This window comes from Tympanuchus pallidicinctus, unplaced genomic scaffold (genome assembly GCF_026119805.1).
Source record: "Tympanuchus pallidicinctus isolate F22 unplaced genomic scaffold, pur_lepc_1.0 scaffold30, whole genome shotgun sequence".
Taxonomy (NCBI): domain Eukaryota; kingdom Metazoa; phylum Chordata; class Aves; order Galliformes; family Phasianidae; genus Tympanuchus; species Tympanuchus pallidicinctus.
In genome coordinates, this window is record NW_026294748.1 from 5,371,020 (window position 1) to 5,394,785 (window position 23,766).

Below are 23,766 nucleotides of genomic sequence, written 5' to 3' on the forward strand. Positions count from 1 at the left end.
CTGATCCCAACTTCTGGCACCAACAGAAGGCAGGGAAAGGTTTAACGTAGGGGAACTGAGGCACAGGCCACTGGATCCAGATACTGGGAGCACTTTGTTTTGTGTTGCTTTTTCTTTCCTGTCAGCATCGTCTATCACAGTAATCAAAATGTGGCTTTTTGACCCACATGAAAGTTTTTTTTTATAGGTAGACTGCGTGCGTTTGTGCAAAAAACTGCTCCATTTTGGTCAGTGCTCTGGAAGCTGGAGAGCAGCATTTTTTTTGTTTTGTTTTTACCTTTTAGTTTTGAGAAATTGTTTACCGAAAATGTGAACCATCATCAGAAGTAAGAGCAAAAGCTGAGCACCATTGGCTTTTTCCACTGAAAAAAATTGAAAAAAGCCACAGCGGAGCACGTGAAGCTCAAGCTTTTTTTACACAGCATTGTGAGAAGCGGTTTCCCAACACAATCCCAAGTGCTTTCTCTTTTAAAACACTCAGGGCCTGTTATGCAGCCTCTTGCCTCTCCTAACCGCTTGGCTGAGGTCACCAAGTACAGTTCATCCTGGTTTGCAGCTGGACATGGGAAGAACTCCTCCATCCCCTTGGCATTGCTTGGGGTGTTCTCCAGGATGGGATATGGAGATATCCAGGCTAAGCTTCACTTAGTGCTGTCCCAGTGCTGTCCCTGCTTCTGGGCAGCTTGGTCCTGCTGTGGGGCTGGGAAAGTTTCGCTTTCCAACGTCATCAATGGGCTTTCAGGGCTGTCACGGTAGCTGTGGCCCAGCGGGGCACTGAGTCACTGGCGCTGTTTTCCATCCCTTTAAGCGGCTCCAGATTTGGAGCTGGCTCGAGAGCTTGTGACTTGAAAGGCCCCGGCCGTGCGTGTGTTCTGCCTTCAAGCTGGATGACTCTCGCGTGTTCCTGCGTTCAAACGGCTCAACCCCGAGCAGCCGTTGCCATATGGATCCTATAGAGTGACCCGGCAGAGGGATGGGTTACGTCAACAGGGCGAGGAGGGATGGGGAAGCGGGGCTGGGTGAGCCTAAGCTGCTTGGCATCTCCGGGTTGTGTCTGCTTTGGGAGCTGCTGGTCCCAGGCGTTCATTGGATATCCTCAAAAAAGGAAACAAAATCAAAAGAGGGGAAATGTGGGGGAAAAAAAACACCAGAAGAAAAGCAAAAGGGATGGATAGGGATAATGTGCCTTTAAACAGCTGTGTGTAACCGCTCTTGCTAATGGGGTGACTAATTCCATGCATCGCAAAGCAGCAGCAGAGCCCGCTGCCAAGACGTGCGCGGGGCCGGAGAGTCATTGCTGTGTGCTCCCTGTCCCCTCCCTGCCCTCCTCCCCCCCCCCAGGCAATTAATTTACTCATCTGGAGGGCACAGCCCAGCGATCTCTTGACTCAGCAATCAGGGGCCGATGGGAGCCGTGGGAGCAAATTCCAGGCAAGAAACAATCTCATGACTTGTCTCGGAAAAGATTGCTCCAAAAAGATCCCCTTACGGTCATGGAGCTCTCCATGCCCGCGCCTTCGTCAGAGCCCTGACGAGCTTTGTGATTGCCCAACTTGGGGGAGCGGGGCCAGCCTGGGGAGTTGTTGGAAGTTTCTTGCTTGGAAAAGAGAAAGATTTGCTTGGAAAAAAGAAAGGTTTGAGACAGCGAGGCCGTGGAGCCAGTGCCTGCTCCCCAGGGCATGGGGGTGTGGGGCCACTTGCCAGGGCAGGGAGCCCAGAGCTTGGCTTTGTGTTGCTTTTTTGGGTCATTCATCCCTTTTCTTCTCCCACTTCCCAGGGTTTTTAAAACCCTTCTTTTGCCTGCAGGCGATTTGGAATCTTCTGTCAGTGTTTGCTGGCTGCAGGCACCAAATTTACCTTCAAATGGCATCATGGATGACTTATTTATTTATGCTTTTTGGCCTGCTTTTTCGTTTTTCCATACTATGTGCCTCTCTTTCCAGGCCATTTCCCCAGTGAGCATCACGTGAGCCCCATTCCCTCTGAGAGGAGTGCAGGGTCTGTGCCCCTAGCTTTCCTGCTGTCTCTGGGGATGCTCTGAGATTAGACCAGGTTGCTCTTTGCACACTTCAGTTCTGCAGCCTGGCCCCGTGGGTGGTAGCCTCATCAACCCGCATTGTGGCTCAGGAGCAGTGACCCAGCCCAAAGCTGCAGCATCCCAGGGCTCATTACAATCAGTGGAGGATTCCCAAAGTTCCTGGCAAGGGCTTCTGGCTCCTGAGTAGCCGAGTGACACCCCCACTCCCTTCTCCATTTGCATCTCTCCTAACAGCCTCTTGGCCTGAGCAGCCGAATTCAATCAGCCCTTTCACCATCTGCTCCCAGGCACTTCTGCTGGGGAAGGCTCAGGGCCAGCGAGGCTGTAATTCCTTAATAGCTTCCGGATGCTGCGCATGGAGTGGATGCGAGGGCTGTGAGCATCTCAGCCTCTCTCCTCCCATCGCCACAGCCTGTGTGGAGGTTTCTAAACTCAGGGCTTCCTCTGAGCACCCCCAGCTTATCCCTGCCATCCCTTTGCTGTCCCATCTGAGGCCAGTAGGTGACATTACCCTCCCCTTGACCATCCTGGTGCTGGGATGGGGATGGCTGAAGCTGATGGGGCAGCCCAGCATGGTTTTGGCTGCCTTCCCCTGCTCACTCCCACCTTCCTCCTCTTCCCAAGGCTTGTCTGGCCCAACTGCTACATTGGTCCCTGGTGGGAATATTCCTAGAAGTCAGAGCTGGAGGAGAAAATCTTCCTGGGGCCGCTTGGGAAAACTCTTCTCCTTGGGAAAGCTCTCCTCAGTGGGGTTGCTTGTTCACCTGGAGGCTTCACAGTGCAGCCTGAATGGTGCAGAGCTCTGAGATCATCCTGCTTTTTGGGGGCCCTGGTATCTGAAACTGTTGAGAAGCATGGAGGAGGCTTAATCTCAGGGCTGTTCTTGTACTTAGGAAAATCCACTTGTTCCTTGTCTTTGTTTCCTTGTCTGCTTCCAAACACAAACAGCAGAACTGTTCCTGAGAAGTTATGAAATGCAGTTGGTCTGGCAGCAATATTTCCAACGCACTCAGTCCAGCATGGTCTGCAGAGTTTTGCTTCCCAGGTTTTTCCTAGGGCTGTTTCTGACCTCCATCCCTGGAGGAGCTGAAAGAGTTCACCCTTGGGAATGTTTAAACTGAGGTGAGTGTAGGACACGTGTGGTTTCTGAATGTGGGATGGGGCAGACAGTGCGGACCTCGTGCTTATGGGTGATGCCTGTGGAGATGCCAGCTGGAGGTGCCTGGGAACACTTGCAGCCTGTAGGGTTGCATTAGTGGAGTGCTGCTCGGGGAAGAGGAGAGGCTGTTTGCTTTGAGGACTTTCAGCCCCTTCTGTGTAGTTCTTTCTCCTCTCTTTTAAATGCTGCTGCTCTGAGAGACGCAGTTAGCATAGAGGAGATGCGTGGGCTGTGTGATGGATGTTGCTGGCTTAGGTTCTTATTTCAGCTGCGGGGGGCTGTTATGTACAGTTTGTGAACCATATTCACGAGGAAGGATATGATGCCTTCAGAGCCATCAGGGCACTTGCAAATGCAAGTCTTCATCAGAAGTGCTTCCAATGCTGCAAAGACATAAATCCATACACAGTGCAGGGGGTTGAGAGGTGTATGGATTGCTGTGCTACCTTCATCTCTTGGCAGAGCTGGCTGTTTGTTCTAAAGAGTTGACAATAACTTTGTTGATTACAAAGATTGACTGTCTTTGGTTTAATGTGATTTAGAGCAACCAGTGCTGAGATAAACCAGCTGTGCTCCGACCTCCCAAACTTAATGTGGTTGCAAAAGTCTGTGTGATTATTTGTTTGATTTGAGAGAGAAATATGCTCATCTCTCCTCTCCTCCTTTTGGAACTGCAAAGCTGGGCAGCTCAGCCTGATGCAAAAGGACAGACTTGGCATCCTCATGTCCTATGATGGAGGCAGAGAAGGAGGAGGTGACACAGCACGATGGAAAATCGGTGGTGACTGCACACCTTGTCCCCCTCCCCATGTCCTCTGCTTGCTGAGCAGAGCTGAAATACTCCCTGCTGCATAGAAAAAAAAGAGGCTGATATTAGAAATAGGGCCTTCTCTGGTGAGGCAGCGGCCGTCCCTGCGCAATCCACAGGGGATGTGATGCGCTGCGACTTGCATCGTTGCATTGAGCAATGGTTTCTTCTGGGCTTGGCTCTGTGTCTGCCTGGCGCTGCCCTGGAGCTAAGGGTTGGCTGGGGAGGCTGCGGAGGTGGGGTGGGATGGGCAGCAGGCAGGAATCTGCAGCTGCAGAGCTATGTGGCAAGCTTCACCCCCAGAGACTGTCGCCCCGGGCAGCATGTGCGCCCAGGAGCTGACCTGCTGCTGCCTTCTTCGCTGGCAACTCGGTGCTTTCTGCATCGTTGTATCACACGGAGATGTCCTGTGCTCCATGGTGCTGTCTGAGGCCCTTTTTGCTTGTGACTTATGGGCACTTCTTACTGGGTGTACACTGACAAAGTGCTCCCCATAGCAGGTCCAGTCTTTTCTGCTTCAGCAAACATGCTGGTTTATGGAGAAAGAGCTGGTGAGTGGAGGAGAGCAGCTTTGATGTGGAGAGGGATAGTCTGGGGGCTAAGCGTCATCCTGGCTCGAGGGCACTTCAGTCTGTGTCCTGCCATGCGGTCCCCACGTGTCTGGTGTGACGTGGCATCGATGCAGCCTGCGGGCAAGGGCTGATGCCAGCACACAGAGTTTACACAGAATTTGGGCTGGGCTGATAATCAAGTAGAGGTTGGGGAATTCCTTGGGACAGATTGGAGGGGAAGGAAAAGAAAGGAGGGACTTGGCTGAGCAGCTGCATGCCTCATCTCATTCTGAGGCCAGGAGAACTCCGGCTGCCTTTTAGGACTGGTCTGGCAGTGGAGTCCCAGCAGCAGGGACATCCGTGTAGAGCATCTTCATGAGAAGTGCTTTGTGTCATGATGAGGGACAGGGCTAATGGTGTTTGGGCACAGAGTCATTTCATGTGACTTCAGATATGCAGTGAAACCATCTCCAGCTGTGAGGTCATGCATACCTGCTTACAGAATGTTGGCACAGCATGTTCTTCAGGTGTGCTTAAGCAGGCTTGGTGGGTTGGGATCTGTTTGTGGGGTGATGAAAGACCTAAGCATGACCAAAAGTATCTTTGGCCAATATCCCTGCAGCGGGGGGACAGCCCTGCCAAAATATCTCAGCCTTCCCTTTTCACACTTCCTATCCTGACAGCATCTTCCTCACACAATGTACTGCTGATTAACCTCAACCCTGACTTGCAAAATCGCTGCTGGCTGTCTTCTGGGAGATTGTCATGTGAAGTGCAGCATTGCTGTGCCTCCTGCAGCAACCAGAGCGAGTGGCTGGAAGCAACAGAGATGGGTCTGTCTATAATGTGTCCATCCACATGTCTGAGAGATGAAGGAGAGCGAGATTAATATCTGAAGGAGAGACTGCTTGGATAGGGAGATATGCAATCTGAGCTGCTAGGTTGGGGTTATGTAGCATCTTGATTCAACCTGCGTGTGCTCTTGTTGTCCTGAGTAACCATGTCACAGCACATGATGCCTGAGCATCCTGCTCCAGGGATGAACCCTCTGTCATGTCACTGCAGCAGAAGTGTCCCAGGTGGCAGTGCCATGGGGATGAGACCAGCACAAGTTGTTCAGCAGCTTCCTGCAGGGAAGTGTTGGATGTGTGAGACAGGGGCTACTATCTGTTCCCTGGAGCTCCCAGCCTTGGTTTGCCTTGGGAAGGGCAGCTGCGTGAACCTGAGGGGTCATTCAACCTTACGGGGTTTCCACCCTAACCAGCAAAGAGTGAGGAATTTCAAGAGGCTTCTGGGCCCAGGCGTGAGCCATTCGAATACCTCAGGCAGCCATCCAAGAAGCAGATGAATACCTGTTGTTTGTTCAGTCGGTATCACTGGGTTTGGGGGAGGGTGTTTCCCTCCGTCCCCCCCGATTGCTGTTGAGCAATTAGAGCTTTGCTACTGGGACTCGGAGTGTGAGAAGCTGGGTTTTTGCTGCTTGTTTGCGGAGGAGCATCTCCCTGAGCTGAAGCACTGATGCAAGGCGGCTGCCACAGGCGTGACCTGGCCTCGCTATTTACACTTGACCTCCTTTCAGCCAGGGCTGGGTGTCCATTACAGGCTTTGCTGGGCCCTCCCCATTCTCCCATTAGTGTGTGTGCCTGTGCATGGGATTAGAGCTATTTAGCAAAGCGGTTAGTGGGAATTAGAGTGAATTATCACGGGGGAAGAATTTCCTATAGAAGAGAGCAGTTTCATTGGAGGTAGAGAGCATCCAACCCTGCAAAGGAGGCAAACCATCTTCAGCGGCTCATGTGATGTTTGTATGGGGAAGCAGGGGGAGAAGGCTTTGACAGCCCAAAAAAGAGTCTTGGACTCCCAGCCAGGAGCCTGGAGACACGTGGATGTTGTGCAATGCTGGTTTGCTGGCTGCAGCCTCATTTAGGGCAGCACTGTTACAGGTTGCCCAGTGAGGTGATGGATGCTCCATCCCTCCAGACACCGCGGGTCAGGCTGTAGGAGCTCTGAGCACCCGCTGGAGCTGTGAGTGTCCCTGTTCATTGCAGGGGGCTGGGACCAGATGGCCTTTAGGGGTCCCTTCCAACCCAAACCATTCTGTGATTCTATCCCAACCTCCTGCTGTGGCCAGCTCCGAAGTGCTCAGCTGGGAGCTCACCCTGCACATACGTGGGCTTTGCAGAGGTTGCACTAAACCCAGACCCTGTGCTTGGGTCTGCACCTTCATGAAGGGCTCACACAAGTTTTCAGCAGTGAGGATCAGAGATGTGAAGTGAGAGAAGCCGTTGCAAAGCTGATTCATGGGTACTTGCTTGCAGGGGGCTCACTGGGTTAGCAGAGTTGCTGCATCTAAACCACTGAGATCTCGGTGGAAAAACCTTTCTGCTGCCTTCACTGGCTGCTTTGCATAGTTTTGATGAGTGTCGTTAAACAGTGGCCACATCGAAGCCCGGAGGTGGCTGTAGGTCCTGGGTGCTCCCTCTGCTCCATCCATGATCCCTCCAGCAGCTGAGATAAGGAGGATGCAGTGAAGCCCTGCACCAGGGGAAGCCTGACTTCCAGTTCCAGAGCCATGGGTCCTGTCCTGCCTGCTGAGCTGGGGAAACTTTCTCATCATCGCAACAAGCGTTGACTCAAGCCCTGTGGTTTTGCTGAGCTTCAATCCAGGGCTTTGTCTCGTGCTTCTCCCCCTTCTCTCCCCCACAAACACCAGGGAGAAGCGAGCCCCTGTGAGTGCAGGGGATGCTGCTTTCCCAGGGTCCACATCCAACACCCACAGCATGAAACTGTGACTAAGGGAATGGAAAGAAACTCGGGCAGCAGGCGAGGTCAGCGTGGTGGTGCTGCTGTTTGGGTGGCGGTGAAGCATCCTCTCACCTGTCGGTGCTGCTGCCTGGTCCATGGCCAAGAGATACGAGCCAAAGCCAGCACTGACATTTGGATTGCTTTATTTTCCATTTTCCTCTCTTTTCTTGCTGCAAAGCTGGTCCTATTCAAAGTAATCCTTGATGAGATGAGACACCTCAGTGCTACGGCGTGTGAGGATGTGACCTATGGGGATGTGACCCTGTGGACTAGAGGGACCTTTGTCCCAGGTTTTACCTGGGATGGTGGCTGGGATATTCTTACATATTTTGTATATTTTTGTGTTGTAAGCAGAGCAAGGGCGGTGCCAGCAGGTTGGAAATGCAGTGCTGGCAGGCTCTGCTGTGAGCACACGGTGCTGCAAGGGCTGTGGGCACGGCTGCCCTGACCACGCACCCCGGAGCGGCTCACACCCCTTACATGATGGGTAACACAGTTTATCTTAAAGCCCAGGGCTGAACAGCAAGAGCATCCTGACAGCCGGTCCCACCCTCCTCTTAACCTTTCCCATTCCCTGCTCCCTGTGATGCTCCAAGTACAAACTCGGGAGAAACCCTTTTATCTGCGTGCTGAGAGGACAAGTTTCCAGGCCCTTTATTTAGTGGGAGAACTCGCCCCCATGACACGCTGCATCTCCATAAGAAAGCTGCTGAATGCCGGAAGAAAGCTGGCTTTGTTGTTCTTTTTGCAGCGCTAAGCAGTGCGGGCTTTTGGTTTCCTCTCTTGTTTTTCTCTTCAAACCCCGCTTTCATCTCAGAGTATTTATTTTTCACTACTTGAAGGAAAAAAAAAAAGAAAAAAAAAAGCTTATTTTTCTTTTTTTAAAAATGTATTTATTTAAAATTAAAATAGCAAATGTCAGTCCCTTTCGTGCCATGCCTGGGAGAGAGAAACATGATGAGGTGCTGCGGGAGGGGTAGAAATCTCAGTGCTCTGTCCCAGCATCTCCTCCTGCTTGTCCTTCCTCCTCAGTTTTCCCTCTATTCCCCTTTTCTCCCCTGAGTTTCGCTGTCCTTTTGGTTTGAGGAGCCCTAATTGGAACAGGCCGGCTCTGCTCCTGCTTCCTGCGTGGGAGTGAGAGGCTGTGCTTGTGAAAACAGTTCAAAAGTGCAGACAAATTTTTGCCTAATCCTGCCTAAATAAGTGGGGCTCAGTTGGGGTTATTTGCCCAGGAGATCCTGCCCCGATGCTGTGCGGGGCATCTGGGAAAGGCAAGTCTGCCCTAAGGGAAAGGGACCTGAAATGGGAGATGTGGGAGATGGTGCCTCTGCCTCATGCCTCATTGGGGAGCGTGGGAAGGGTCTCAGCTCCCGGCCCCCCTCTCTGCAGCCTCCTCCCTTCCTGAGAAAGATTTCTCAGCTGAACCCTGCCAGCTGGGAGACTTTGGGAATTGTCTTTCAGCCTCCCCATTGCTAGCCCTGCCCTGCTTTGCTCCTGGGGAAGGCTGGGGTGGAAGTCTGTGTGCCATGTGATGAGGTGATGGTGGGCTCCCTGTGGGGTGGAGCAGCTTGGTGGCACAAGGGAAAGCAGGAGAGCAAATGAGTCCTTGCCTCTCTTGCCAAATCTCTGAGAAACTCCTCTTGCTCCATCACAGGAAAATAGGGTTGTGGGGGCAGCACTGGGATGTCCCTGGAGTGGCAGAAGCTGGCACAGTGAGCGTGGTCCCAGGGGACACAGCCTCCTAGCTGTGACCTGGCTGAATTGTCCTCCAGCAGAGCCCTGCACAGGTGCTCATAGGAGCATCTCAGCCAGCTATGGCTCAAGGGCTGAGCTCTTCTGAGATATTTGGGCACAAATTCATGCAGCTGTTGGATGCATGGTCCCGGAGTGATTATTTTCTTGACTTGACTCCATGCCAACTTGCACCTTTTCCAGAACATATCCCATGCCTCCTTCAAGCAGCCAGTGTGTCCCACACCCTTGTGATGTCAGCACAGCATAGGACTAATCCCTGTCCCAGGAGGGCTTTCACCTTTGAGAATGGTGTGCTGGGTTCCTGACCTGGTGTGCATCCAGCAGGGCAGGGGCAGGAGGGGCTGTGGGGTCAGCTGGCCCTGCTCTGACCCGCTGGGCATCCATCTGCATGCAGGCTACTGTGTGAAACAGTGGGGACCAAACAAGGACACATTGAGGCTTTTGATGGGAAACAAAGTGAGTGGCTGAGGGGAGTTTAAAGGGGGCATTGACTCCAAGTGGAAATTAGGGAGAAAAATGACTTTGCTCCTGTCCTCCAGCTTTTTTTCTTGACTGCCATTTATTTTGCTTATGCAATCAGATGCTAATGTTTTGACATGCAGCAGAGTCACTTGCATTTTAAGGTCAAAATCCCTAAAGTTTGTAAATCGTAGTGCTTTAAAAAGATCAGATGCGTAGAAGTAGTTTATACATGTGGAGCCTGTGGAGAGCAGAACGCGAATTTGTCTGAGAGATGAACTTGGTGATGTTGGCCTCTCTGTGCGTTTCTCACAGTCTCTGTGTCTGTTTATCCAGCACCTACTTACTGCAGTGCCATCATAGAGTGATAAAGGTTGGTAAGGATGTTGGAGGGCCCCAGCCCACCTCGCCATGCCCACTTCACATCCCATTGCTCTGGGACACCAGGGATGGTGACTCCCACTGCCTGTGCAGCCATGCGATGCAGCACTGCTCTTTCAGAGAGGAAATTGTTCCTAATATCCAACCTGAACCTCCCCTGGCACAACTTCAGGGCACTATCTCCCATCACTAGTTACCTGGGATGGTGGCTTTGGTTGCATCCTCTTAAGCTTAAAAGCCACATAGGGATGTGATGCTGGCTGTTGGCTATGGCAGGATCATTGCCATCCTTACGTCCATCTGGTCCCCAGGGATCTAAAGGAGGAAAAACAAAGACTGGTTTTGGGAAGCCTTCAGGATCTCAAGCTGAGCCCCCAGATCTCTCTTTGCTTTGCAAAGCTGCAGCCTCTTGCATCAACATCCCTCTGCCTTCCTACCGTGTAAGGAAAATTGCTTATCTCTGCTCTACAGATGCTGGAGATGATGTGACATAATTTTCCAGAGCGCCTGCAACTCCTGTTAGCATTTAAAAACCAAAACATCGTACCCTGCCTGGTGTCCCAGGAGGAAAATCAAATGCCGCTCACTGTCAGTGCAGCGGCAGCAGCAGGAGATGTGGCATCTTGGCAGCACTCTGCACGTGCAAGCCGTGTCAATGAGGCTTTAATGGGTGTTGTAAAACCCATCCAGCAACCCCAGCCTGCAGTGCGAGTCCACGCTTGGTTTTTAGGTTTGAATAAGAAATTGCCCAACGAAGTTGGGGTACAGCAGCTGAGTTTGGTGCTGGGTTTGGTGCATTCCGAGCCCTCCTGTGTGCACGCGTGCATGCTTTCGCATGTGCTTTTGCGGGCAGCAGGAGGTACACAAAGGGGACGTTTTATTTGTGTAAGATTTGATTAAAATCTTGGAGAGGGGTTTCAGATGACAGTGAAAGTTGAAACCAGGGGAGTGAAGCCCCGCCTGCTTTTGTTACCCAAATGCTGCCCTGCTCTGACCTCTGCCCACCCAGAGCTGCAGGCGGTGTGTGCTGCCTATGGGGACAGAACCATGGCTGTGTCCTCCTGAAAGGTCCTGCAGAAAAGCACTGCCACGTCGGAGGGCAGGTAAATCGTGCTCCCAGGAATTAACAAAGAGAGTGACCTTTCAGTGCATGTAGCATCTCTCAAAGCCAGAACTGAAGTACAAACTGTCCCCCCTCCCATTCTACCCCAGATCACGCAGCCAGGACTCGTCCACAAACACGTATGCACAGCTTCACCAACCCATTTCATGCTGCACACGCGAGCTCTTCTATAGAGACGGGATGCTGCTGACTAAAATTAGGCTTTGCAGACGTTTGCAGGTGTGGGGCTTTGAGGCTGCCTTGTGTTTTGAAGAAGTTTTAAGCAGTAGCTATGGTTTAACAAAAGAAAAAGGTTTCGATTCTGAATTTTCCCAACGCATCTTGTTTTAAAGGAGAAACCTCAAGATGTGTGCTTTGGTTTGGCTTTGGTGCTCACCTTATGGAACTGTAACCCTATCCAGTGCTACTGAAAAACTGCTTCACTGGCTCTGTGCAAACCCAAATGCATGGACCCATCAGTGACAGATGCTCCTTTGCATGGCAGCAGGAAAAATTTAGCACTAGCAGAAGCCCGGCTTGTGGCTTGCCTAAGGAGGTCATCTGTGTGCAGGTTTTTGCGAGTGATTCAGTGCAAAATGGGGTTGGAAACGTTTTCTGAGCTTGCCTCTGACTCAGCTTCCCATGGCCGAGGAGCAGCGCTCTGCTGTTGAAGCGGCCGTGAGGGAGCAGATCCATGGGTGGTCCCCATAACCACAGAGCACAGCCAGCAGAGCATTAACGTGTAACATGAGGATGAAGGGAAAAGGGCACCAAACCACTTTCTCCCAGCATTATCTCAAAGCCAGCAGATGGAGAACAGAGATATGCAGGGTGCCTGCTCGATTTTCTGTGCCCTCCTCAGCTAAATCCAGTAAATAATGAAGTGTAATTTGCCAAATAGCCTTTGATTGTTATTATTTGCTTTTGAAGGTCCTGAGGGTTGCAGCGTGGCAGGCAGGCCTTGATTTCTACAGCAGGGCTGGGGGAGGAATGGGGCGCTGGGGCTGAGCAGGGCTACCTGGACAAAAGGAATGGGAGTTTGGAGCAGTGAGCTGGGAGCTGGGCACGTGGATGGCTTTGCACATCTGCTTAGGGGTGAGAGGCAGTGCAAAGATGAAGGCAGGAGAGCAGCTCTGGTCTGGGCTGCACTCAGGATGCTCTCAGCAATCCTTGAGAGAGGAGCACTTTGAGGATATGTGGAGCATTAAATCAGAGCTTAATGCAGAACGATAGTAAGCCAAGGTGCCTTTGCACAGCACAGAGAGCACTTTTGAGGGCTTTTGAGATTCACATCCGGCTGTGATGAAAACACCAAAAATTTGTGCTCATTGTCATTTTTCCACTGAGAACAGTTTTCATTGAAAAATTCCTGATAGGCTGCAGAGTGAGGCCAGCCTCCGGCAGAGGATTTACAACAAGACTGACAAAGTTCAGTTGTTGGAGATGGTGAATATTTGAGGCTTTCCTTCACCACAAATGATGGTTTTCAGGAATGCTTGAAGTATGTGAAAAAGAGCCAAAACCTTTATTCAGATTGAGGTTTTTTTTTTTTCAAACGATTGCTTTTGTTTATGGAACTGTTTGGCTACAAATTACCACCTCCTTCCAAATAAATTAGCGAAAGGGAAGAAAGGAAGGCAGACCTTTGCTTCTCATCAGGACTGGCTCCAAGGCCCTTGGCCTGGCCCCATGCATCCCATGGGGCGGCTGTGCATTGTTCGGTGACTCACGGAGCGCCTGGGCTTTGCATGATGTAACTCTGTGCTCATGTGGGATTTTCCAGCTCTTTGTTTTCTCTCCCATCCTTGAACGGCTTTTCTGCTGGTTCTCCATCCTGCCTCATCCTGCTGTGGCCCTCCTTTTTCTGGGATTGCTTGCAATTCTTCAAAATGACTTTTCCTATTGCTTTGGGCCAGGATGCCCGGCACTGAGGCAGGCATTCAGAGATGCTTTCCTTCATGCTTTCTTGTTCAGTCTTGTATGGGACTCATGACCCAGCTATCTCACAGGCTTCAGAAGCCAGGGGTGATGGTGATGCTGAGTGAGCTGTTGTCTGTGATGGTGTCTGATATCACCATCAAATTTCCAACAGCACATTCAGGGCTGGCTCACAGGGAGACCACACGCACCATGTAGCCAAGCTTGTCAGACATGGCTTGTGTGCTGGTCTGCTTGTGGACCTGCAGGTTTAGGTTTAGGGCTAGAGACTTGGAGTGTGAAAAATTTCAAAAGAAGCAAAGGAACAGTTTGCCTGTTTTCTGACAATTCAATACTGTACTGAAAGAACATAAGGACTGTTCTTTCCCAGTCCTTATGATTGTTCTTCTCTTCTGATGCTTTCAGATATGGAATGTGCAGATGTGCCTTTGTTAACTCCCAGCAGCAAGGAAATGATGTCTCAGGCACTGAAAGCCACCTTCAGTGGCTTCGCAAAGGAGCAGCAGCGGCTGGGAATCCCCAAAGGTAAGAGAAGGCAGCGCAGCTGTGGTGGGCACAGAGGACAAATCCCCCACCATGATGCCACAGCAACACGTGGTGCCCATCCTGTGGTACTGCCTTGTTTCTTGGCACTTAAAGCTGGAAGAATCCAGACACACAGGCAGAACCTTTCAGTACCACTTGCAGACTGCACCCACCGACAGATTGCGCCTGTCTGTCCTGCTAACAAAGTGAGATAACCTCCACTGCCAGACTGCTCTGCAGCTTTGTTGAGACTGCGAGACTTGTGTTTGCAAATCACATCCACTGTACAGGGAAGCAGCTGGGATGCTTTACAAGAGGCTGATAACGGGGGGAAAGCAACAAGATGAAGGAGTGTGTGGGAGAAGGGGTCAGAGAACTGCCAGGATTTTTATAAGTCTCAAAGCTCACTCCTGCTATGAAATATGTCTGCAAACATGGCTGATTCAAGCTTACTCTGCATACAGTATTCCCCCACCACGTATTGCCTTTTCACCAACAGATTGTCAGTCTCTAGAGAATGATGCTGTGCAGGTACTTATCCACTGGGACAGATGCAGATGTGTCCTGTTTTCCTGGGTAAAAGGCTTGTGGTTGCTCATTAACAGATCTCTTCTACGACCCCTTGTTAGTTGCTCACTGACGGATCTTTTCTGCAACCCCTTGGTGCAGATCCCCAGCAGTGGACAGAGACGCACGTGCGGGACTGGGTGATGTGGGCAGTGAATGAGTTCAGCCTGAAGGGAGTGGATTTCCAGAAGTTCTGCATGAACGGAGCTGCCCTCTGCGCCCTGGGCAAGGAGTGCTTCCTGGAGCTAGGGCCCGACTTTGTGGGAGAAATCCTTTGGGAACACCTGGAGATCTTGCAGAAAGGTGAGTCCTGGGGTCTCCAAGGGGGATAGTTTGTGTGCTCCTGGTTCCTCTGCTGATGGGCTTTTCCAACGAGTATGACGTCCTGCTTGGGCTGCAGTCCCAGTCAAAGCAGCTTTGAAAGCTCAGCTTTCCCGTAAGATTTCAAATGGGCATCGCAGCCAGTAGTGGGCAACGCAAATCCTGGTGCTTGTTGAAAGAGGAAGGGAACACCCTGTTCATGCAGGGACGCTCTGCCTGCCTGGAAATGGCGGTGGGATTTTCCAAAGCATTCTTCCTCAGTTCATTTAGCTCCCACTGTGAATTTTACTACTTCCTCCGGTGCAGCAAGGTACAACAACATCACCAAAATCCCACACTGATTTCCCAGTTGCAATTGGAAGCGGCTTTTGTTTCTTGTCTAATGAGTGTAATGGCGTTTAGTTAAGTGTGGTCGTATCCCACACAGGAGGGAATGGTGGAAATCATATCTGCCTGTCCCAGCATACACGCATTTAAAGGAATTAATTTTGGTTTATTTACAAGGAGTGGGGGGCTGTCACACGTTGATTTTGGATGTTAATTTTGATGGTGTGCAGCATTTTCCAGCTCAGATGGTTCCTGAAGAATGAAATCTTAAGATCCTTAATAGAAGATCTCCTGTAGCTCATTTCTGTGCAGAGCTACGTGCTCTCCTGGAACACCCCCAGTGCTGCTGGGCTGACCCTGCGTGCCTGTCCATAGGCCTGAGCTGGTGGCAGGAAGGGGAGGGGGAACAAAGTTATGCCTTCCAGGAAACCATTGACAAATGGATGTTAATTGCTGATTGCTAATTTTACTGCTACCTGTGGTTTGCAGAAGGTAAACATGGCTCTTCCCAGGGTCAGGGTATGACGGGCTGTTTTTCTGCTCTTTGTTTGACTCTGTATCTGTTCACTTCTTCTCGTTTTGCATGATTTTTAATGAGTGGTTATGTCAACAGCATGCAGTTTAACCAAACAAAGCAAAACGTTGTGGTCAATCCTATTTCTATTTGCTCTAAGCCATGGCTTGTAACACAGCTCAGCCTTCCTGCAACCCACTGGAGAGGGATGCAATGTGCTGCAGCTTCTGGCTGAGGAACTGGGCTGGGTCTGGTCCCAGCTCTGCTCTTCTTGCACGTTCCCTAAGGTACAGTGAGGAACTTGGTGCTGTATTGCTCGCTGTCAAGTAGGGTTCCAGTTTTCCTGCAGCACTGACAGATGGATGTTTGGATGCCATGGTCAGGAGGATACAAAAGGTGTGAGATAGATAACGGCTATTACAAAGAAGCTGGAAATCTGTTGTACCTACTGCAGATTTTCTTCCAAGAGGATGGAAAAAAATAAAACACAGTTTATTTGTCTCAACACCACTAACGTAGCTCTGGGAACCAAGAAATCCCCATTCTATGTTCAGCTTTGTTAGTGACTTCATCACTTCTTGCTTAAGTCGTCTGAGCCATAGCTTGGATGGTGGGTTCTTTACACATCTCCCAGAGGGGCAATATGTATGAAGTATTTGGAGAGTAACTGAGGAGAGCTTCCAAGAAATAACCAGCTTCACTCCAAGGATTAATTCCTCTTCCCTGGAAGTCATAAGACTCATCGTACTGGTCTCATATCTTCAGGCCCAGTCAAATCCAGGTTCTGTTGTGCTGGTGTTGTACAACATCTCTCCCTGTGTGAGATGAGATGTTTCTCTCTGCTTTGCAGCTGAAGATGTGAAGCATGAAGGTGAAGATCACCATTCCCATAGTTTCACCTATAGAGCCATACTATGGGTGAGCCCACAGGGTCCTCTCGCCAATCCCCATTTCTGGCACCCATCACCTGGTCACCTGCCATCATCACCCAGATCTGGTGATGCTGAGGGTGGTGGCTAACCCCGACGTGCCTGGCAGTACCTGTGGTGGTGTGACTGCTGGAGTGGGGTCGTGCTGGGACAGACTGTGACCCTGCTGTCCTCCTGCTAACACTCCTCCCCTTGTGAGCTCTTTCCGAGGGAGTGACTCACGGACCACAGCCTGCTCAGGGTTTAAAAATGGCAGCAGATGGGCGACTTTTCCCTGCATGGATTTGGGTATTTTCGGGCCTATTTTTCCAAATTTCTTCCTAAAATAGCTTCTTCAGTTACCAGCAGTCAGCAGTGCACTCTGCTTGACTGTAAGCATAGCTGAAGGTTGCTCTCTTTCCCTGTGGTCACCCTCCCTGCCCCTTGGCAGACTCCGTGGGGAGAAAAAGAGCATTTCTCATTAGGTCTCTCTGTTTGCACAAAACCTCCTTTTGTTGGAAGATATTTTCCACCCCTGCAATCCCCAGGAGAGAGGGCCAAAATTAGGCTCCTTGCAAACGAATGTGCATTATCTTCAGTTTGCTTCTTTATAGCCTCAGCAGAAATAAATATAACTCAGAGTTGTTAGTGCATTTTATTTTTGCTACCCTCTGCAAAGAAGAAAAAAATCTCCCATGCTGCTATCGCTGCCCGCGTGCCATACTGGAAAGAGTAAGGTGTTATTGGAAAAACTGGTCAGGAGGAGCAGTGTGGCTTTTAGGTGGGAAAGCAAAGTCAGTGCTGAGGCTGGGAGCAGGAAAGTGCTCAGAAAGAGCAGTGGAAAATGGGCAGTCTGCTTTGATGTGATGCTTGCTTGTTCCCAGTGAACCACGCCTATAGAAAGGTCAACATTTGTGGTGCTGCCCATACGTAGTCTGAGCAGTGTGTATTAGAGCTGGTTAAAGGAGAGGATGGCGAAGCTTTGAGTTGGGATCCTCTGCCTTCATAAGGTGAAAGGTGCTGTGTACACGGGAAGGTAGCATTAATTTAATGTCGTAGGGGCTGGTTTTGGTCTGCATTACCCACTGACTTCCATCTACCTGGCCTAAAAATAGAGAGTTTTCCAGGACAACAGCTGTCCTTGAACGGTGGTCTTTTTCATAAAACCATACATGTAACCACGTGAAGCAATTTTGTAAAGAAAGAAACTGATGAAATAAAGGATGCAAGGAAATTATGTAACAAGCATTGTAGAACCACCTGGAGCCGTGGATAGAGAGAACTGTTAGTTTGTTTTGTTTAAATTTGTGCGTCTGCAGCAACAGTTCCCAAAGGAGCCTGAATGTATCAAGCATGTGTTTCAGTGATATATCAGCCCTTAACTGCACGTTTCCTTTGAACGGCCCAATTTAACCCAGGCAGGAGACCTTCAGGACGCTTAGACCTCTGAGTGTTACAGCATGCTTTGCAAAGCATGGTACATCTATGGGCATGTGACAGCTGCTTCCTTTTCTCTTTGCAGAAGAGGCAAAACCGTACCCAGCAAATGGAGTGAATGCAGCGTATCCAGAATCCCGCTATACTTCAGACTACTTCATTAGTAAGTCCCAGTTATTGTTATCATTACTGTGCTTCCAGGCATAGAAGGGCCACCTCCTACAGGTGTCTCTGCATCATACGAGGATTGCTTGCTTTGCTTTCTGAGCCTCTCATCCTGCCGCCAGGTTATGGCATTGAGCACGCACAGTGCGTGCCTCCCTCCGAGTTCTCCGAGCCCAGCTTCATCACAGAGTCCTACCAGACCCTCCATCCCATCAGCTCGGAAGAGCTTCTGTCCCTCAAGTACGAGAACGACTATCCCTCAGTCATCCTGCGTGACCCCGTCCAGACGGACTCCCTGCAGACAGATTACTTCACGATCAAACAGGAGGTGGTGACGCCGGACAACATGTGCATGGGACGTGCCAGTCGAGGTATGGTTGGGCATCTCTCATGGATTGCTTGAGTTCTTGCTGTCTCTGCTTACATGAACATGAGTGCTGCCTTCCCTTCTGCAGGAGATGGTCCTTCATGAGGACCAAAGCCAACAGGGAGCCGTGCGATACCAGTAATGAAGCTGTTTCCCAACGTGTGTCATTTCTGAGGTTGAACTCCCCTAGAGTTTCTCTGAAGGCTTTGAACCTTTCCTGCCTTTCTTTCTGGGGAAAACAAGAAGGTCTTTCTCGTCTTCACTCTGCTGCTTGTTTTTGCATCTGCAAAAATGTGGCATTTCTTGCCCTGCACTTTGATGTCAAACTTGAGTGAAGCTGAAATATGCTTTTTGGTTATTAGGGAGGACAGACTGCTCTGTGGTTGTAGAAATCTCACTTTCCTAGAAAATCAGGCAAAAAAAAACCAATCCACAAATCCTTCACAAGTTCTCATTAGGAATTACTGTCTACAGCTCTGGAAGTTTTTACACTCGATGATCCAAACTCTTTGCCATTACCTCCATTGATTTTGATGGCTATTTGCTTGAACTCGTGATCTGTCCCATTGAAGCCAACCCTTTTCTATCATTCCTTCATCTGTGTCTTTCACTCTTCTTGGACTTTTCCTTAACTCAGGTGATTTTCTACGAATTCTCATTGAAATGCAATGACTTGGGGATGCTTTTGCAATTGTATTTTGAGTGTGTACTTACAAAAAGCCTAAAAAGGCTCCAGGGAGTGAAGAAGGAGCCCTTCACCCAGCACTGGGGTCCAAAGGCCCTGGCATTAGCTAATGCTACTGATTGCTGTCGAAGAAGTGCAGCACATCGTGGGTATGCTCACACTGGCACTACATATAAGCAATGTAGAATGGCCTTCGGGTGGCATAAATCCTCCCAGAGTGCTATAAGGAAGCTTTAACGTAAACCAGAGTCCAGCTTATTTATATTTACAGACATTTCCACCTCCCACTCTATTATAAGGTTAATCATTCGTGAAGTCAAGCACTTAAGGAAGAGAGACATTAGGGTGAAGATTTTCCAGACAGTCGCACTTTGCCTTGCTTTGTGTGGGCATTAGAAGTTAATTTTGTGGTTCCAAGAGAGGTTTTTCTGTCTGCCTTATCAGTGAAGGTGTCTGGTTGGAAAACAGAGCTGTCAAACTCCATCAAACTCCTTAACAAATTTCTCCTGAGAAGGTGCAAGGCATGGTTTGCAAAGGCTCACAGCTAGGTCAAATTTGGGTGAATTTTCAATGAAATGACAGAAGTCATGGCTCTAATGCTGAAGCTGTTCATCTGGCAGATTGCTAATTCTTTATCTAGAAGAGCTTGTGCCCTGGTATTTCCCAGAGAAATGGTTATACCAATGAAGGAACTTGCACAGAACTGTGATATTTTCCACTCCCAGGGTTCAGGAATTGGTTGAAGAGCATTTTGTAAGTTCTCAAAAAACAAAAAAGAAAACAACAAAAAAAAAGAATTTGAAGTGTGGATATCGCCAGGAGAATCATTTTGTAACTTGGACTCTCTAGCAGTAACTAACAAGGTATCCAAGGGGGAATGATGGATGTCAGGCTGCACTGAGTCTCATGAAGTCATGTGAAGGAGAAGCTGGGTCTAAACTGGAAATCCCAGCATGTAAGACCAGCTCATTTGCTTGAAGATGGAGCATCTCTGTGGGATGAAGAGGGAGATGCCTGTTGCTGAGGCCAGCAGTCAGGGCAGAGCTGCCTTTTTGGCATATCTCCACACCCACGGTAGTTGTGTCTTTTTGCAGCAAGTGCTCTTCGAACTACAACACAACAACGATCTGCCAGCGTCCTTCCACGATCCCGTTCCCCTGTGATTTACTATCTGGGCCCAAGCTGCGGGTAGCTCTGCCAATGGAAATTTCTCCAGGAGTTCTTGCACAATCCCAGCAGCTGTTTTTAGCCCGGTTTGGGAAGTTAGTGAACTTGAATGATCCTGTTATGCTCTCAGTTTGTCAGTAAAGATGTTGAGCAATCGGCAGCGTGAGGGAGATCAGAGAGAGCAATTTCAGTTTGTTCTTTGTATCCTTTTTTAGCTCACTGCTTTAAGTACACAGGGTATACTTGTGCCGTTCCTAGTGGGTGTAAATCAGCACGGTGCTGCTGAGGATCTGGCCTCTCAAGTTCTGGTCTTTACTAAAAATACCCTGGAGAGTAGTCTTGATACAACCCAGCTGTGCTCACCTTACCAGAACTGGAAAAATAGCTGTTTGAGCTCTCAGACTTTTGCTCCCTTCCTCCATCAAATCGCTGCTGTTTAGGGATTTGGGGGTGGAAGTCGACTGTAACATAACATGCAATAAAAGGCTGCTGTAGAGTTTTGTAGGAAACATGAAAAGCAAAGAAGCCGGGTGTCCAGTGCCCTTAATAAGCCTGAGCAGTGCTTACATAGGACTGGCAGTTATAATATGGCAATCACTGCAGACCCGTATCTTTCTGCAGCAAGAAGCCTTGGAGGGCCCATGTTTAGGCCCTGAATATCTGTCTAAAGTGGATTATTTCTCTGCCGTTGCCTTTTGGAAACAGAGGACAGTTTTCAGTAGGCCCCAGGCACCTGTCTTTGGTAGAGAGTCAAGGCTCTGGGTTTTTTTCCCTAATTCTGCCTGCCTTGCTCTGCTGCCTGATTTCTAGGGCTCAGAGAGCCCTGCTCTTGAATTACAAAGGTAACAAAGATATCCTTGTTTCAGGGCTTGGATTTGAGTTGCATGGTGAGACACAGCCCGATAGCAATGTCTGGCTGCCTTGTTGCAGGCAAGCAAAGCATCCTTCTCATGACCACATTGACTGAGAGCATCCCTGTGTCGGCCAGGCACCTCTCACATTGCCTTCCTTCTCACCAGGTAAACTGGGTGGCCAGGACTCCTTTGAGAGCATAGAGAGCTACGACAGCTGCGACCGCCTGACGCAGTCCTGGAGCAGCCAGTCCTCCTTCCAGAGCCTGCAGCGCGTCCCCTCCTACGATAGCTTTGACTCGGAGGACTACCCCACCGCCCTGCCCAACCACAAGCCCAAGGGCACCTTCAAGGACTATGTTCGAGATCGGGCTGACATGAACAAGGACAAGCCTGTCATTCCTGCCGCTGCCCTCGCCGGCTACACAGGTAGGGTTGCAGTCCCTGGAAAGCAGCTCTGTGCTCTGCACTTCATGGAGAGCCTCTGCGTCAGGAGAGGCAGAGCCTCCAGGGTCTCTGGGTTGCTCTGAGTGAGGGTTTAGGGGGTCAGCCCAAGGCTTTGGGCGCAGGTACTCCGACCCTCATGTAGGATCTGAGCACTGGGCACTTGTGTGTTGTTTAAGCTGGATGCCTCCTTGTTGACTTTGGTAGGAGCTGGAGTCTGGTGAGCTTTGTTGAGAACTCAAAGAGAGCCCTGGTTTCCCCACTGCCACTTTCATGCAGTGCACTGGCCTCTTGCTTGTGGTTTCCCACTTCAGGCAGGACTGGCTGTGTTTCAGCATTGCTATGCATGATGCAGAATGATCTTATCCCCTTGCAGCAGGGAGGAAGGAACTTTGTTTTGCTTTTTGTGCTGGTGCGAGACAGGGATGGGATACTGCCAAAGTAGATCCAAGCATTTTCCATTCCCTGCAATGAGAGAGATGAGAAGGTGATAGACCATGGGAACTTTGTGTTTTTACATGATAGTCCCCCCTGCAATCTGGCCACCTCCTTTCTTCATGGAGAGAAACATGGGATCAGGCTTCAAGCCAATGTCGAGGTAATCCTTTCCAGTCATTCTGTGCTATGTCATTTCCCTGTAAGACAGGTAACGTTTGCAGGGCAGCCTTCTGCCTGCTCCTTCCCTGGTTCACACTGATCCCTCCTTCTCAGCTGGTAGCAGCTGTGGCCCAGAGGAGCCAAGCAGTGGAAATAGCTGTGCAGATAAAAATCATCAAAAGGTTCAGAGCAGATCCTGACATGTCACTGTCCCTGAAATCTCCTCCCACACACAGCTCATCTTCAGGCTGAGACTGAGTTTTTGTTGGGGGTAAATGCAGAGGGGAGAAGAGGTGGAGAGATAATTTTAGGATGTGTAAAAAAGGAAGTGGTTTGTTGCTACAGCTTTAGTTAGAAAGAAAGCTCAACTCGGCCTTGCTGAATGAGCCTGTTTTGAGCAGGTCTATGCAAAATAAAAGTGTGCTCTGCCATTCCTGAATGGCTTTTGCTGGGGGCTGTGGTGGGGAGAGGCGTGAGTGGTAGGAGGGGCTCTGCCCCAGCCACAGAAGTTGGAGTTCCTAAGAGAAGAGCCCAGGAGTGCTACTTGCACTTCTTTTTCCTCTTTTCCTCTGATAACTCCTTTCACTGGGGCTGTGGAAGCGTGCAGGGCACCCATCACCTGGGAAGGAGCTCGGCTGCTGGGGTGGGAAGTTTCCCTCCATGTTTGCTATTGCTCATGGAAGCGGAGAGGCTGCACTCCCAGCTCCCTCTGCAGCGAGGAACCAAAGCTGGGGCTGGACCCGGTGCTTGGCCAAGGAGCTTAGCACCCCAAAGTGTGTCCTTGGGCTTTTGCCACAGGGAAAGCGAGGCTTTGGTTTGTGCAGTGCCAGAGCACACTTCCAAATGCTTTTCTCTGCATAACTTTTTCCCTTGCTTCGTTTCAAAGCCTGCTTTGAGCTGGGAAGATAATCCCCTGGCCCACGCACTCTGACATGATCAATAAGTTTTTTCATTGCTTTACTTGAAAAACTTTAAACAGAGGAAAATTAGAGGTTTCCAGGAACACCAATCACTTGGAAATCCTTCGGTCAGAGCACTGCTTTCTCCAGAGGCTGCTGAGTAGTTATTCAGAGCTGAAACTGCCCCTGCCTGCATTTACCATGGGGAAGGATCTTTGGACTGACAAGCTTTACAAATGTGTGACTCTAGGAATGTCCTCCATCCCTTTTTAATGTCTACTGACCTGTCAGCACCTCATATTTCCTGTGGAGAGGGAGCCTAGCATGGGTGCAAGGCGAAGCCAGGTTGTTCTGAAAGCAGGTCACAGTGAGAGCGAGTGAGAACATGTTGTATGACGAATTGTAGGAGAACTTGGCCCTCTCAAAACTGTTCTGCAGTAGTTTATTTCTGGGAAGAAATGAAAAAAGTAAGGCTGGCCATGGAGAAGTGAGGACCTCTCATTGGCCAGCTGAGAAGGGACGGTGAGGACTCTCAGACAGAAGTCCTGGCTTCTTGTTTTTGCTTTGCTTTACTTTTACTTTACTCAGGGGAGGAAGTGCTATCTGGTGGTTAGAGCTGAGGAACTCGAAGCCTGAGCTCTCTACAGCTCTGCTGAGGAGGTGGAGCCTCCAAAAGAGCAGAGCAGGGGACTGCCAGCCCATGGCCCCACAGCTTTCCATCTCTCACCCAGAGCATTCCTGGAGCACGCGCCCAACACTGGCACCCCATCACCAGCCAGTGCAGCACCCAGCAGACGTGCCAAGGTGGGTGTGGAATACCACATCCATCACCTCGGGGGCTCGCTGGGTTTGTGTTAGGAACCTGCCCGTATTACTTGGCTCTGTCAGCATGGACCTGTTTTGCTGGTGGCCCTGGGAGGTGGCACAGCCTTATCACAGCTGTGGCAATCTCTGATGATATCTGCCCCGGGAGGCGCGTGCTGCGCTGAGGAGGTG

At 50.1% G+C, this 23,766-nt stretch overlaps 1 protein-coding gene across 5 annotated transcripts in view; it reads left to right on the forward strand.

Annotated features, from left to right (window-relative positions):
- ETS1 (ETS proto-oncogene 1, transcription factor) overlaps positions 1–23,766 on the forward strand; it is a 68,631-nt gene that overhangs the window by 33,517 nt on the left and 11,348 nt on the right. For all 5 annotated transcript variants that reach the window (XM_052697107.1, XM_052697108.1, XM_052697110.1 and 2 more), the window contains 5 exons: positions 13,402–13,521; positions 14,191–14,391; positions 17,681–17,758; positions 17,883–18,131; positions 20,999–21,259. In XM_052697107.1, coding sequence (XP_052553067.1) covers positions 13,402–13,521; positions 14,191–14,391; positions 17,681–17,758; positions 17,883–18,131; positions 20,999–21,259 — 909 coding nt within the window. The remainder of the gene's footprint in view (positions 1–13,401; positions 13,522–14,190; positions 14,392–17,680; positions 17,759–17,882; positions 18,132–20,998; positions 21,260–23,766) is intronic.